Source organism: Vombatus ursinus, unplaced genomic scaffold, assembly GCF_900497805.2.
Source record: "Vombatus ursinus unplaced genomic scaffold, bare-nosed wombat genome assembly UNPS02007612.1, whole genome shotgun sequence".
Taxonomy (NCBI): domain Eukaryota; kingdom Metazoa; phylum Chordata; class Mammalia; order Diprotodontia; family Vombatidae; genus Vombatus; species Vombatus ursinus.
Genome location: NW_020947390.1, coordinates 3,752,223 through 3,769,264, shown reverse-complemented (window position 1 = coordinate 3,769,264; position 17,042 = coordinate 3,752,223). Strand labels below are relative to the sequence as shown.

The 17,042-nt window shown below is 39.4% G+C and overlaps 1 protein-coding gene across 12 annotated transcripts in view; it reads right to left on the bottom strand.

The window, feature by feature from the left end:
- The window catches only part of YAP1 (Yes associated protein 1), a 141,771-nt gene extending 126,950 nt beyond the window's left edge, over positions 1-14,821 (bottom strand). For 4 of the 12 annotated variants that reach the window (XM_027849513.1, XM_027849518.1, XM_027849523.1 and 1 more), the window contains exons 1-2: positions 13,939-14,820; positions 9,292-9,542 (exon numbers count right to left, since the gene is read on the bottom strand). In XM_027849513.1, coding sequence (XP_027705314.1) covers positions 9,292-9,542; positions 13,939-14,271 — 584 coding nt within the window. In that variant the 5' untranslated portion in view covers positions 14,272-14,820. Of the gene's footprint in view, positions 1-9,291; positions 9,543-13,938 lie in introns of all 12 variants that reach the window. The other 8 variants (XM_027849516.1, XM_027849520.1, XM_027849515.1 and 5 more) reach the window with 3 other exon arrangements.
- Positions 14,822-17,042: the final 2,221 nt, after the last annotated feature.

Here is a 17,042-nt window from a genome sequence, read left to right as displayed (position 1 = left end):
GGGAGAAGAGGAAGGGACAAGTCACTCCCTTAATCCCCTGCAAAAAAAAAAAAATTTCTAACAAATCAGGTCTGAAATTGTTCAAAGGAATTTTACAGCACACAGGAGAATTGGAAAACTATTCCTAAAATGACTGAAAAATTATACCACAAATCAGGATAAAGTCAGCTAATAACACCAGCCACAACTATTGCATAAACAAGTTTTATGGAGAAAGAGAAAGCCTTAGTATTTTAATAAAACTTCAAAATTACCATCATTTCACTAATTTACAATGTTATTCAGAGCAACAAATGTCTGTAACGTGATAGGCTATACATTATAATCCTTCCTATGCCATAAACCAAACGAGGATTAAAACAATTCAACCAAGCCCTTTTCCTTGCCTCTAAGAATGTGAAGGCAGAGAGAGAGAGAGAAGAGTGTTGTGATTTATACCAAACTTCTTTGTTTGCCTTTGGAAGAGGTCGAGCCCTGAGCAAATAAAAGTGCTTCCATGGTGGCAGTACTTGTTCCCAGGAAACTCAGTGCTACAGTACTTGACTGACCAGAGCCATGAAGCAATTCTTCTTCATAAAAACGGTAATGTCCCTTTCATGGTTTGAAGTTCTGATTAATCCTGGAAGCAGAAACCTCTTTCTGCAAGCACTGCCTCTCTTAGGCACTGTTGTAACCAATCTGCATTACTCTTTAAGAGCTTCCATTGTAACTTGTTTTCAGATAATGATGACTTCTCAAATTCCCATGTAACAATAAATGGTTAAATTATGCTACTGTTGGAGACACTAATTAAATTTGAAGAACCTTGGGCCAAAGTACAAGTGGAAAAAAAAATGATCTCACCTTGATTTGTACTAAGCCTAAACTAACTGGAGTTATATGTACCTTAACATAACCACTTGAAGAAAAGATAAATGAATCCTTTTATTTAGAGTTCCTTTCAAAGTTTAAAAAAAAATTACCTCTGCTTTTAAATATTTTTCTAGTTATTAATTGGAAAATAGCTTTCACTATATTATTGTTAAAGAATGATCTTAAGCTACACTTTAAATTCACAAGTAATGCAAATATTCTCTAACAGTTAACTTTTTAAAATTTCTTTGCTTTATGCAAGTATCTGAGTTCACTCCCTTTGAGCATCCATGCTACCAATTAAACTTTGTATTGCTTACACTAAAATAGTTAATATTTATTGGTTCAGTAGATTAATCATGTTCTATTTACTTAGTCACATCCACTATCTCCAAACTGTTTTTCTTCTTTCATTAGAATGAAAAAAAAAAAAAAAGCATGACAGGGTATTCAACAGTGTTCTTCCAGCGCTTTTCCCCCCCTAAATCAGTGTGGTATTGTAGCCCACTCTCTCCATTGATGCCCACCCACTGAGCTGACTGCAAGCACGCTACAGAGAGCTAAGGGTACACTTTCATCTCTCTCCCACTCAGTCTCAATACCAAGACAAATAGGAGGAGACTTTCCCTCCCCTTATATATGGAAATACTTTATGTGATTGCAATTTGAACTGTTTTTGCAACCCAATCAACATTCAACGGCCAAATTACAGCCTTCATTTTTAAAGGGAAATCAGATGAGTTACATTTAACGTAGCACTATCTAACTCCATCAGGACACAGAAACTTCTCATTCTTAATACAAGTATCCTCTTGTGGAACAGCTCAATCATTATGTACACAATACACACTATATGTGTTCTTACTACTTGGCTAGTGTTACGAGAGGAGCACAAAAGTCAAAGTCAAGAACAGTACTCAAAGGCCAATATATTTTATTTGGTTTTCTCAATTTATACACATTTACAACAGTCTGCAGTAGGCAGTAAGAGTCTAGGTCATCTTTCTGAGGTAGAATACAGTATTGAAAGACTCTCTGAACTTCAAGATGAAATTAATAGCTAAACAATTCTAAGCACTACACTGGCAAGGGCCAAAAATCATTGTAAAGCACAGTTAATGCTGAAGACAGCAAAATCTGAATTGTACTTTATTTTAATTGACGAAACCTTCTGTTTGGCATTTGTATATCTTCATGTTTTCAGACTGATTTCACATTACTTGCCTTCACAGAACTGATAGCTATTCCTTCCAATACACAACCTTCCATCTCTATGCTTTTGCAGTTTCTCTCATGCCTGAAATACTGTCCATCCCCACCTCTTGGAGTCTCTTGCTCCTTAAGGTTCAGTTCAGGTGCCGTCTCTTCAGCTCCCCTAGTTTATGGAGTAATAGATTTAAAGCTGGAGGAAACTTAGAAGTCATCTAATTCAAGTTCTCAAGGTAGGAGGAGTAAGTAAAAGTGATTAAAAACTAATTTTCTGTTAGTGTTCTTTCCTTACCCTATATTACGACTTTGGGCATATTTTGTATTTATTTACCAGGGTATGTGATGTCCCCCTCTTTCCACCCCCAAAAACATAAGCCCTTACATTCTACATAGAGAACAAATCTTTTTTTTTATCAGAACAAAAAGAAACTCAAAAAAATTTAACATGAGAACAATTCAAATATGTTAATACTTTTAAATACTTTGGTTTGAGATTTGCAAAATTTGCATTATTTTTGTAAATTACAAAAAACCTATAGATCACAATATAGTCATTTTAACATAATAAATGGCCACAGAGTATCTGATGATAAAAATTAATCTGAGTAGATAAACACTTATCACATCCAGAGATGATATTGAAAACTAAATCAGGAAGTCATTTAGCAGTTCATAAAGAAATAGGAAGTTGTTGACCAACTACTTGAAGAACCATTTCCTGCAAGGAAAACTGTAAGACAGCTGGGTTGAGCAATACTTATTTTCAGAATAGTGAAAAGATTTGTGGGTTGTTGAGGTTTTGGGGTTTGGGGCTTTTTTTGCACCAATACCATGTGTTAAACTCTAGAAAAGCATTTTGAGTTGTAAAGTAAGTAACACTTGAGAAATATGATTATCTATATTTCACAGATTTATCAAGTAAGGTGATAATACAAAACTCAGATAGATGTCACTATCTAGGACAACTTTTACTGCACCTCCATGACATGTTTTGTTAAAATAAGGTAGAAGCCTTATTCCATGAAAACTCACACCTTGAAACTTCCTCTAGATGTCTTTAAAAATAGACTTTTCAACTTTACTGAAAATTATTTAATAGCTCTGTAGTATGAGGGTGGGAAGATGGAAGAGATGTTGAAGCCAGCTTGTCTAACTATGGTAGTATAACCCATATATCCAAAGCCAACTCCTTTGTCCATTAGACTAATTCTATCACTTACAATTAAGAGTTTAGCTAATTTACAGAAATATCTATACGCTAAGTTAAGATTCCTTTAAATTTTCTTAAGTTTCAGTTAATTACAATGTAGTTTTAATGCAAGTTAATCACATGAAATTACATAAATAGAATTGATTGAAATGAATGTATTTTATGAATCTACCTTAAATTTACCACACTGATACACCAAAAGCCTCTTCAAACATCAAAGAGGGAAATGCATTCTTCATATAATTTTTGTTGGCCTGGAGATTATGCTTTTTAATAAATGAATAAATAAGCACAATCATTCAAAGGTATTTAGCTCTAGCATTCACCGAACACTTCAAATTCTCAAGTTATTTTCTTTTCTCTGACAAGAAAAAATTCTAAATAATTTGGTATTCTAGCCTATAGTCTATAAATAACAGTACTTCACTAAGAAAAAAATTAATGGCCTAACTGGTTGTTGCAAAACTGAAATTCCAAAATAATTTGGAACTAAAATTCCTACCTTAGATTCTCCAAACCCAGATTGCCCTCGATGACTGATGATACCATTAAGTTACCTCTACCCATACAACTACTATTCAAAGATACTATAAATATCAATTCATATCTCCCAGTGTTTCCCAGTGAATTGTACCAGAGTTCAGAATTAGAAAAGTTCAACATAAAAATGCATCTTGCTTCCCAGCCTCTCTCAACACAATATCTTATTCATAGAGCAAAGTGATGCTACCTAGGATATTATATAAACTTAAGAGCTGGAAGGAATCTTAAGAGATCATCTAGCTCAACTTCACTGCTAATGCAGGAATCTTTCCAACCACAGCCCAGATAAAGTGGTCATCCAGTCTCTGTTTGGATACTTCCAGTGTCAAGGAACTCAGGGACTCACAAACCAAGTTAAATTCCTTTAAAGGAAAAAACCCTACACCAAATTCTAAATGTCAGAAAGTTTCTTACACTGATCCAGTATCTGTTTCCCTGTTAATTACTACCTGTTGTTATTAGACTCTGCCCTTCAGAGTTATATAGAATAAGTTTAATCTCTATGACACAAGGAGCCTTCAAATATATGAAAACAGCTATATATTCCCTCTAATCTGCCTTTCTCCAGGTTTTGCTATATTTCCCATTTCCTTTAGCACTTCTTATTCAACGTGGCCTCTGGATCCCTTCATCTGGACATAAATGCCATAAATGACAGTTACCACCCCACTCTGGACATAAAAGCAGTTGTCCAAAGTCCCTCTTGAAAAGTGATCAGAAAATCTGAAAATTAAAAGTCAAAGAATATGATCTTCCTTCATAATAAAAAAGTTTTTCTTTAAAGTAGCAAATGTAACTAAAGTATCAAAAAAATTTAGCCAGTAGGTATTTCTAACACCCTAATAAAGATTTCTCAACAATGTCCACTTCAATCAATTTGAGTCTAACACAGCAATATCAAGTCAGCTGTTCTGAATAAACATCTAATGTCCTCAGAATATTTATATAAAAGACTCAAAATAAGAGTTCACTCATTCTACCTTATACAACAATAGATTGATTCCAGCCATTGACAATATTATAGGATGCAAAAAGCTTACTAAGAGACTATTAATGTCACCCTTTAAGTGTGAACAGAGCTCCACACTCTTCCAACAGCACCAACCAAGGAAAGCAGAAAGAAGAAAGCAAACAGCCTATTAAGCTGTTTAAAATCTCCCCAGGTCAGCATGTGACCCAGCAGGGAGAGGTTCAAAAAGTACAGCCTTTATTTTTCTTCCTAACAACCTGGTTTGTTTCCACTCCTTTCCCCTTCAAGACCCATCCTTCACAGCTAGCCGCTCTTTCAATCATTGACTTTGGATGTCTGCTAGAGAATAAGCGGTCTGGCTCATGCAGATGAGTTTGCCAGACTTGTGTGTACTTTCCAGTCTCAGGCCCTTTATTGTTCTTGTTGAAACCTGACCCTTTGAAATGGATACCAGGACACCAAGAAAAGGGCAAAAAAGGAAAAAAAGACTTGTGGAGAAGAGGAAAAGAAACTGTAGAAACTCTCCAATTCATTTCCCTTGCTCTTCACCTGAATTATTGTAAGAATAAGTTACCAAAAACCTTAAAAACTCATTTCACAAAAGGTCACTTAAGAGAGTGAGTGTGCATTTTGTAAGATGCGAAACAACTCCCCCCCAAAAAAACAAACAAAAAAAACCTAGAGCAATATCAAAAAGTGAATACTAAAGTTCACCACAACAGTAAACTCAATGTAACTAATACAATTATCTGAAATAAAGAATAATTCTAGTGTTGGTTATAGTCATTTATGATTAGCAAGAGTTGAACTAGCTTAATTACCACTTGAGTTATTTTTCATTATCTTATCAAGATCCAAATAACTTAAAAAGTATACTATAGTTCAAAATACATAAATTGTGATTTTTATAAAAATTACCATCATGAATTGCCTAAACATTATATACAGAAGAGAGTAAGTTTCCTACAGAGAAACTTTAGTTTTTAATGTTTGGAGCTTATAGAATATTTTGTATAAGATTTGATTCAATATATATAAGGAAAAAAAGTTAGATGGTACCTCTAACTTCAAAATCTGATATAAGAAAAGCCTATTCAACAATGTGCAATCCAACTGCATTTTTTACATTTTTTAAAAACACTTGAAGGCCACTTAACAATCTTGGTGGGCACTCATTTAAAAAAAGACAGGCCTCCTGATACCTAAGAAAGTTACCATTTTAAAGAAAACTACTACTGTTTCCAACACTGGTTGGTATGGGCTACATGTTAAAAATAGATGATCTATATGAAGATTTCAACAAAAGTACATTATTAAACCCCCAAACTTAAAAAATATATAAAAATAACAAATGAAAATTAATAACTCTGAATATTCTTCATAATTCTCTCTACTGACAATATTCACTCCCAAACAGAAAAAATGTAAAATGCTGTAACACCAATAAGATATACATTTAATGCTCTGACCATAATACTTGACATTTGAAAATAATATAACATACTTTCATATTTTTGTATGAGGTTAATAGGTTTGACAAACAAATATCAAAATTGCTACAAAAGAAAAAATTACAAAAGGCTTTATAAATATAGGTCCATCAGGCTCTCAAAATGCCATAAACCTAAAGAACTTTTTTTTTTTATTGTATCACAATAAAGAAAATGATCATGACATGCAAGGCATCATTAAGGCTGATACTCAGGTAATTCCTAGTAAAGAACTGACTTATAACATATAGAATATATTATACATGTACATACATATATAAAATTTCATTTACATTTTAATTTCACAATTATTAGAGATGAAAAAAATATAGTGCTTGCCTTCAAGGAACTTAAAATTTAATAGGTGAGATAAGGCACAAGTAAATGATACAAGGTATAATTCAGTAGGGTGAAAGAGAAGAGCCAGATAAAGTGCTTATATGAAAACATGAAGAGTAAGCTTAATTTCATGGTGAGGGAGAGAGTAAAGGTAGGAATTCAGAGGAGACTCAAGGGAGCAAGTGATACATAAGTGGAGAAGAAAAAGAAGAGATTTCAACAGGTAAATGTTGTAGAAATGTGTTCCATGTGATACATAAGTCTAAGGAGGTGATATGGTACTGGATGAGATAAGGGAATAATTCTAGTTTCTTGTTAAGTTGGACTATTAGGGAGTGAAGGAGAAGAGTGTGAAATTAGACTCGAAAAAGAGATTGGAGTCATTCAGAAGAAAGAAAACTGGATATCTGAGCTTACTAGCTTGGCTTGAGCATTACCATGTATTGCACCACTCTGGACCTCAGTTTCCTCATCTGTAAAATGGACATACTATGCTACTTAGATCATCTACCTCAGAGTGATTGTGAGGAAAGCGTTTTGTAAACCAAAAGGTCAGAGGCAAAAGATAAATCTTGGTTGAGCTGTTACTGTGGACACTCTTAAATGTTAAACTAAAGAGCCCTGTTCAAGGTTTTGAACAGGGGAACAACACGGTCAGGCTTGTGCCTCATTTGGGTAACTATGTAAAGGATAGACTGAGGAGACACTGGAGGAAAAAGAAACAAATTAAAGAGGCTAATAAAATACTCCAGGTAAGAAATCATAAGTTCCTTAGCTAGGGTGGTGGCCATGGACATGAGAATAAAGAAAAGGAACAGAGACAAGATGTATCATTGAGGGAGGTTCAATAGACCTTGGTAACTGATTAGACTAGGGTTAGACAAGGGTGCTGTCAGAGAAATCAAAGATAACTTCAAAGTTTCAAGCCTGGTAACTGGGTATAAATGGCAGTATCACAAACAGAAACAGGCAAGTTGGTATAAAGAATAGCTTTTGAGGGTGACTTTGAATTTAGAGTATTGGTGACAGTTAGATACGTAAAATTGGAGTCAGGGGAGAGCACACCCAGATGTTGAAATTTGGGAATTTAACGCAACATCTGAACCCATGAAATTGGATGATTCCATCAGGGAGAAAGAATGGGGCAAAAAAAGCCTTGAGAACCACCCAGACTCAAGGAGCAAGAGAAAGAAGAACAACTAGTTAAGGTGATCAAAAAAGGAGGGTCAGACATATATGAAGAGAATCTGAAGAATGATGCATTGTTGAAGCTAAGGAAGGAAAAAGTGTCAAAGAGAAGAGAGTAGTCAATAGAAACCACCTGTGCAGAAAGGTCAAGGATGAAAAGGTCATTGAAGAAAAAAGACTACTGGACTTTGGTAATTAAAAGATCATTAGTAATCTTACTTGGAGAGAATAGATATGGAACAGAACAGATGGGGAACAGAATCAAATTATAGGGAGTTGAGGAATAAACAGGTGATGAAGTGAAGTCAACAAGTATTTATTAAGCACCTATTTTGTGTCAGGTGTTGGGGATATAAAGAAAGTTAAAAAAAATGAGTCCCTGCTCTCAAGGAGCTGACAGACTCCTTGGGAGAGAAAACATGGAAAGAACTACATACAAACAAGATATTAATAGGGTAAATTGGAGATGATCTCAGAAAGAAGGCACTTAGATTAAAGAGGACTAGGGAAGGCTTCTTGTAGAAGGTGTGATTTTAGCTGAGACTTGAAAGAAGCCAGGGAAGCCAGGAGGTAGAGATGAGGAAGGAGAGAATTCCAGACATGAGGGAGACCCATCCAGTGAAAATTCCTGCAATTGGGAGATGAAGTGTCATGTATGAGGAACAGCAAAGAAGTCAGTGTCACTGGACTTCAAAGTATGTGGTGGGGTCAGGAAGGGGAGTAAGCTGTAGAAAAAGCTTAGTTTATGAAGGACTTTAAAAGTCAAAAGGAGGACTTTATATTAGATCCTAAAAGTAAGATGGAGACACTGGAGTTTTTTGAATGTAGTGTAGTGAGGATGTGCTTTAGGAAGATCAATTTGAAAGCTTAGTGGAGGACAGACTGAAGTAGGAAGGGCTTGAGGCAAGGAGACCAACTAGAAAGCTGTTGCAATAATCCAGGTATGAGGTAATGAGGGCCTACACCATTGTGGTGGCAGCGTCAGAGGAGAATGGGTCACATACAAGAAATGTTAGTAAGGTAGAAATGACAGAACTTAGAAACAGAGTGCCTGGGACGGTTAAAGGGGAGAACATAAGGGGTTTGTATGACAGAGAGAAGAGTTGAGGATGATACCTTGGAGAGAAGATAAGTTTGGTTTTGGAAATGTTGAGTTTAAGATGTCTATAACACATCCAGTTCAAAATGTCCAACTGGACACCATCCAGTTAGAGAATGGAGGTTAGGAGAGAAGTTAAGGCTGGACAAAGACATCTGAGAATTATCTGCACAGAGATGAAGTTCAATCTTTGGGAGCTGATGAGGTCACCAAAAGAAATAGTATTTTGAAGCAGCAAGAGCAGACTATTTTTTCTAGAAGTTTAACTAAAGAAAAGGACCAATAGTTGAAGGGTCAGGTATAGTCAAGAGAAAGTTAAATGTCTTTGAAGTTTTATTTTAAAAAGCTGAAAACTCCTTACCTCTCCTATCCCTCAATTAGTTGTACTTACTTTAAAAAGTATCTCTGGCCAGATGATGTTTTGGCCATCTCCCAGCCTGCTGGTAGAGGTACATCATCTGGGATCTCAAAAGAAGACTGTCGGAGGTGTTGACCAGTGGGTGCAGTTCCTGGGCCAGAGACTACTCCAGAAGGGCTAAGTGTCCCAGGCGAAACAGCTCCTAGTTGTAAGGAGGCTGGAGAGGAATGGGCTCGGACATGCTGAGGAGTCAGGGCTCCTGCAGTCCCTGCATCAGTGCTAGCCTGCCAGGAAGTTTAAAAAAAATGCTTTCATTAGAATATTTTTATTCCACAGAATAATACTAGAAATATGTTATGATACTAAAGCAATGCTTAGCACTTGACACAGGCATAAGTAAATAACACCTATATTTATATAGTGCTTTAGAGGTTTCAGAGCATTTTCACATATATTCTCTTACTTGCTGTCAATAACCCTATTATGTCAATAAGAAACATCTGCTTTTGTTTTTAAAATAGGTGAAGAAATTACAGCTCAAATATGTTAACTGACTTACCCAAGGTCACACAGCCAGTAAGTGAAATAGCTGAGACTAAAAACCTAGGTTGTACTTCAAAAAAAATTGTAAAGTGAAGTTGGAAGATTATTATGAAGATGCAGGTTGTGATTTGATTTAAATCTATACTTTTATAAATACAAAGTTTCGTTTCATCTAAAGCAGAACTTCACTTTTTGTGTCATGGATCGTCAGTAAAGCCTATGTACATCTTTTCAGAATGAGGTTCATAAATGCGTAAAATGAAAAAGAAAGGTTCACAGAGTACAGGTTTAAAACCCCAGATGTAAAGGAATGCTACCTTAGAGGTATAAGGTCTCTTACAGCTCTAAATCTATGATACTATGATCTGGTCCTACCAATTACCTCATAACCTCACATACAGATCTGAGGCTTCTTGCTATTCCTCAAACACAACACCTCGTCTCTAGTCTCTATAATTTTCCTCTGGCTGACCCTCATGTCTGGAAAGTACTCTCTCTTTACCTCCAAATCGTAGAAGCCTTTGTTTCCTTCAAAACTCAGCTCAAGCACCACTTTCTATGTGAAGCCTTCCCCAGTCTCAGCTATTAGCTCAGTTTTCCCCAACCCCAAAATACCTAGTATGTATTTATATATGCATGCATGCATATATGATAGATCGTCTATCACCTGACAGAACTTTTATATAGCACTTTACAGTTTGCAAAGTGCTTCACGAATATATTATTTGATTATTAGAACAACCCTGGGTGGTAGGCGCTACTATTCCCCCTGGGAAATGGAAGTGTCATGTATGAGGAACAGCAAAGATGTCAATGTCACTGGACTTCAAAGTATGTGGTGGGGTCAGCTTACAGACTTAGTCTGAGAAAGATTAAGTGACTTGTCCACGATCATACAGTTACTGAAATAGCATTTTAACTCAAGTCATCCTGATACTAAACCCAGCACTCTATCTATCCACTGTGCCACCTAGCTGACTCAAGAGAAGGGGCCTCCATAAGCATTTTATTTTTGTCATTGTATCTATATCATCCAGTACAGTTACTGGAAAATAGTAGGTGCTTAATAAATGCCTGTCTGACTAATAAAGAAACAGAGGTCCAGAGAGATTAAATTATTTGCCCCAGGTCAATCAAAATATTAGGTAACAGAGCCTGATTAAAATACAGCAGGTTCACCAATTCCACCTCAGTGCTTTTATGTATGCCACATGCTGCATATTATGAAGCTGTATTTTCTAAAGGGTTAATAAAATAAGTACAAAGCACAAAAGGTATTTAAGAACTTGATTCAAAAATCAGAAATAAGGTTATGAAGGCATTCTTTTCTTTCAGAAAACTCTATGCTACCAGTTGCTACTGAAGAAATCAGTACTCAAGTGATTTGTTTTTTAAATCAGCATTCCCCTCACCCTAAAACAGAGCAACACTACAGTGTAAGTATTTAGTTCCTCATTATGAATAAATTCCAATCAATAAAGCATCACAATTAAAACAACTTTTAAACAATGCTAACATTGTTTCTGACAACAAAAAATTCATTAACAAGTGAAAAAAAAATCCACACTTGAACCTGAATTTAAATTAAACAGTTATTACCACATCTCTGCACCTAAATAATGAGGGCATTACTTGACAGCTTGAGTCATAACCTCCATGGACCTCAGTTTCCTCATCTGTAGAATGGTGGATTGGAGTAGAGGTCCCTGAAGATCCCTTCCAGCTCTAAAAGTAAGATCCACAGGATGCTTCAAATGTTAATTTAGTTAGCTAAGGAACATTGTATAGTTTGGAACTGTTCAGAGATTACAATCAGGTAAAAGTTATGAAGGATGACTCAGTGCCTGGAATTTCTTAAATTCCTATGGGCAATGAAAGGAAGAAATGGAAGAAATTAGTAGAATATGGCATATGCCTTAAATCAGAACTTGCCTTTGTATTTCAATTCATGATTAGTGTGAACTTTTCTTGATATGTTAAGCAGCAACAAGACAAAGGAAAATTCAGGATACAGTTATTAACCTTACTCAGGTCTAGTTAACAATTTTAGATTATGAACTCGGTTGTAAAAGCCAATGCATCTAAAACAAAGTACCAGAAGTAATTACTGTAGTACTTAATTGACTCTTATATATTGGTGTAGTATTTGGAGGATATACCATTTGCAGTCCCACTTATTTTTGATATATAGTTGTTATTGGATGAATCTAAAATGGGGAATCTATTTTACAGTTTTTGTTGAACATTTTTAGCTGCCAGCTGGGTATTGCTAAAGTGTGCATACACATACAATGAATCCATAGATGCACACCCAACCTCACTTTTCACAGCTTGCCTATTGAGGGATGTAGTTACTAACTACTTTTTCCTTCTTGCTCTTTACCAGAACCCCTTCCGCCCCCCTCCCCCAGTTGTCCAGAGGCTTAAGAGAGCTTTAGACTTTAAAAAGGCCCGTATCTACTGCATACTTGTAGACTGTTTTAACTAATGTGAATGGGAAGTGGGGGTAGGAGAGAACTATTCTTTACATTAGTTACTCAAAGCCTAACTACTAGACAGTATTTGGAAAACAAATTAGATTTTGGACAAGATTCCTATGCCAAGTTTTTTGGGTAACAAGTTATTAAAAAAAAAGAAAATCTATATTTAGTATTTTTTTAACCCACGGGAATTTAATTAACATATAGCTGATTCTATAAGAAAGCACCTCTGACTTTTTGGTTTTGAAAAATCTCCTAAACAATAAATAATGAAGTTGGATGAATATTTAAGAGCAGCCATGTTCACAACCCCAGCAAGAATTAAAAAGCAATGGCTATCCTAGAATTAGTCATCGCTTCCCAAACATTAACTTTTAATCATACTTGGACTTCGTATGAGTCAACCTGTATAGCATTATCAAAGGCTGCCTGCGTTTAAAAAAAATTGTGAAAAGCAACTCCAATCCTTCACAAATAACAAAAATGGCTCATTCGAAAGTATTTAATCGTAGAGTAAATTTCTAAAACTACCTAATGCGACTAACTTTTTAAAAGTGAAATGAACTAACAATCTATGTCACAAAAGAGCTGGAGGGTGGCAGAACTAACTCCATAAACAACTTTCAGGAAAAGTCTCGGAAGTCTCTGAAGTGGAAGTTGTGTTTCGTAGCTCCGAAAAGTGCTAAAACTGAGAAGGACGGAAATAAATGCTTTCCTGGGGGGGGGGGGAGCAGAGAGCAAGAGAGAAAAAGTAAGGAAACTAAATGGACTGGTTCAACCCCCACCCCGTAATCAACGTTGGAAAACAAGAGAACAATTATTTTACTCCCCAGGAGACTGATGTGGACTGAGAGGCCCTGAAGGAGAGGGGGGCCCAGAGCTCAACTTCACAAACTAGGCTGCCGCTGGCAACTCACCCACACACAAAATGCCAGACTCCCCCCCCCCCCCCCCCCCCCCCCCCCAGGGGAGGGAAGGAAGGAAGGTGCGGAGGGAGGGGAGGTGCTTGCATAGTGCAAGCCCACCAAGTAGCACAGAGCTCTCAGCAACTTTTTCCCCACCCCCCTTCCTCCCTTCCCAGTTCCTTCTCCTCCCCTCCCCGCCCCCCACCAACCTCCCCCTAACTCCTCCCGCCAACCTGAGAAAAAGGGGAGAAAGGAAATTAAAAGGGGGACCTCCCCAAAGCCCCACAAATCTCTACAACCCCCAGGATAGTATGGAACCTGACGGGAACACCAGGAGCGGCGGGGGGGGGGGGGGGAAAAAAAAAAAAGGCCCGGAAAGGGGGGGGAGGGGGGGGGGGGGGGGGGGGGGGGGAGAAAAAAAAATCTCAGCCCAGAACAGCAGCAGCAGGGAGGGGCCGAAGGAGTGTGAAAGTCAGCCGAGAAGCGGCTTAAACACCCCCCACCCCCACCCCCCACTGCCCAGTCCCGGCAGTTCCAGTTTCTCCACTCACAAGTAGTCTCTTGTCCCACCCCCTTCTTCAGTGCCCTGAGAGCCCCCGGGACCAGCCCATCCCAGCCAGGCCAGAAGGGCCATGCTTCCAAGCCGCCCCCCCTCCCCGCCCAGCGCAGAGTCCCTGGGTCTCCCGAGTCCCGCGATGGGGTGAGAAGGGATTCACAAACGCAGGTAGAGGGGAAGGGAAGTGTGAAGTTACCTGTCTGGAGTGCGATTTGGGCTCCGGGGGCTTAAAGAAGGAGTCGGGCAGCTTCCTGAGGCGCATGGGTACCGTCTGGGGCACATTGGCAGTCTTGGGGTTCATGACGGCGTTGAAGAGAGCCTCCAAGTCTGTCTCCGAGTCCCCCCGCACATGCACGATCTGATGCCCAGCTGGGGGCGGCGGCGGCGCAGCCTGTGAGCCCGGAGCCCCCGGAGGCGCCTGCTGCCCGGGGCCAGTCGGTGGTCCCTGACCCTGACCCTGGGGGGGCTGGGACGGAGCCTGCCCCTGGCCCTGGGAGGGCGCCTGCGGCGGCTGCTGGCCCGGATCCATGGCTCTCCCACTCTGCGCTTCCCTCCCCCCCGGCACGCACCCCCTAACCCGGCGAGGGGAGGGCTCCGCCCGTCCGGGACAGCCCCGGACCCGCAACTAGAAAACTAGGGAGGTGGAGAGGACCAGGGGCCCCGCAGGCGCAGGCGGCTAGGGTGGCCTCCTCTCCTTTCTTCTCCTCCTCCTCCTTGTCCTAGTCTCAGCGCTGGGGGTCCGCGGAGCAGTGCCGCATCCCCGGCAGCGACCTCTCCGCCCCCTCTGGGGCCCCCGGACTGTTCTCCGGACGCCGCTCCGGAGTTTCGGGAGTGGCTCAGCCCGGGACCTTAGCCGCCAGAAAACTTTTCTCCCTGAACTCTCTCTACGAAATTCAGGCTTGTTCGTTCCCTTCTCCTCTTTCTCTTTTCTTTAGTTTCCTTCCTTCCTCCTTTCCTTCCTCCTTTCCTTCCTTCCTTCCTTTCTTTTCCCTGCGGCGGCTGCGCCCGACTGAGACCCAAACTCTCAGCAGACACCAAAACTAAAGTTTTGGAGAACTGCCCTCCCGAGCCGGTCGCCGACTCCGCCTCCTCCTGCCTCTGCGCGCCCGCCCGCACCGAATCCGCGACCAGGGGAGGGAAGCGGGAGGGGAGAGGGGGAGAGAAAGAAAGAAAGAAAAAGAAAAAAAAAAAACTTTCCCCCGAAGTTCCTCCTTCCCAGCCACCTCCGGGACCTCCAATTTCTCTCCCTGTTTCACGTGACTACCAAGAGACTGAGATCTCCCCCTCACCCTAATCCTCCCTGGTTGCTTAAAGGGACAGAAACTCTGGCCATTGCTTCTCTGTGCTGCTGCGGTGGAAGGCAGCACTTGGCGAAACTTTGGGCCAAGTCTGGGTTTAAAATCCCCTTTCCCTCCTGGGATTAAGGTTACTCTCAACTACAGGATGTCCTCGGGTGCATTGTGCGGTCCATTCCCCCAGAGAAATCCGCTCCCACTTCTCCCCCTTCGCACACATAGCCCTTCTTATTTGACTGTGTTCGCTTTGCTTTTGTAAAATCACTTAAGTTGGTAAGAGCCGTAGAACTGCACTGATTCCGAGCTCTTCGTGTATTAAAAAGTTGATGCAGCAGCCTAGAGACTACGAAGCAATAATTGCTGCTAACTCATAAAACAGGCCAGGCTTGAACTAGGTAGTCCTTACGGATAGTTCCAAATTTTGAATAAATGACATTTATAAACAAAAATCTTGAATTTTCATATGTTCTCTGCCCTTCCCTCACTTGTGTCTATACACCTTCGAAAAGGAAGTTATAGATTGAGAAAATTATCTGGATAATCTATTGAAGATGGAAGAAGAGTAGTTGAGGGGTGCCTGTCGCTTACTGAAGGTATTAGATTCGCTTTGCTTATGGCCATTCAGTTTAACACAAAAATTCAGTTAAACACGACTCAGTTAAAGCTGCTTTTTCTGAAAAATAAATTAAAGCAGATTTTTCTTTATAATCAAGGGGATAGCCTCCACTTTTTAACTCTACCTGGAACATTGTTATAAAATGCCTTATTGTAAAAATCACTGTGTAGTATTGTTATTGTAACTATTCCCCATGCAAATAAACCTATAATGTGGTTGTGGCATTATCTGTGGGGAAACAATGTCTAGAAATGCTTTAAAGAAAAATGAGTATTTTTTAAAAATCTGTTTAACAAAAATATAAGTGAGAGGCAGAGAATTGTAAGATAATAGATTTAGAGCTCCCAGGACCTCAGGCCATCTAGGCCATTGTGCTCCTTTTATAGATAAATCAGGCAGTCAATCAACAAGCATTAATTAAATATTAACTATAAGCCAAACACTGTGTTAAGATCTGAGGACACAAAGGCAACAAAACAAAAAAAGCCTCACATTCTCGTGGAGATAACATGTAAACAATTGTACAGACAAGATGTATACAGAGTAAAGGAAAGGTAACAGAGGGAAGGTACTAGTAGAAGGGGGAAGGGGGAGGATGGAGAGGAGAGATGGGAAAAGCTTCTTCCAGGGGGTGGAGTTTAAGCTGTCTTGAAAGAAACCAGGAGGCAAAGCATTCCAGAAAGGGAAGATAGCTAGAGAAAGGATACCAAGTCAGTTGAAGGACCAGCCAAGTAGGCCAGTGTCACTGGATCATACAGTATGTAGAGAATAAAGTGAAATAAAACTGGAAAGGTAGAAAGGGACCAGGTTATGAGGGGCTTTAAAAAAACCAAGCAGAGGACTTCATATTTGATCCTGGGTATAACAGAGAAGCATTGGAGTTTTATTAAGGGGAGGGGATGACATAGTCTGATCTGCTATTTTAGAAAGATCCATTTGACATCTGAGTGGGAGGTGGACTGGAATGAGGAGAGATTTGCAACCAAGCAGTAGGCTATTGAAGTAGTCCAGGCTGAGGAAATGAAGGCCTGCTCCAGAGCAGTGGTGTGAGGGAAGAAAAGAGGACTATGAGAAAGATGTTGTGAAGATAGAAACAGGACTTGGGAACAGATTTGGATATGTGGGGTACATGTGAGAAAGCAGTTGAAGATGTCACCAAGGTTGTGAGCTTGGGTAACTAGGAGGATGGAGTGGTTTAACAGTAATAGGGAAGGTTAATTTACTGTGTGTGTGTGTGTGTGTGTGTGTGTGTGTGTAAGTCCTTGTGAGAGGCATATTTCCTGACAGGATTCAGTCCTTAGAGCCCTTAGAGCATATTTTCTGTCTGTTTCTAATCCAACCACTTGTAGAAGTTTGAGGATATCACTTGTTGCCATGAGTGACTGAGTA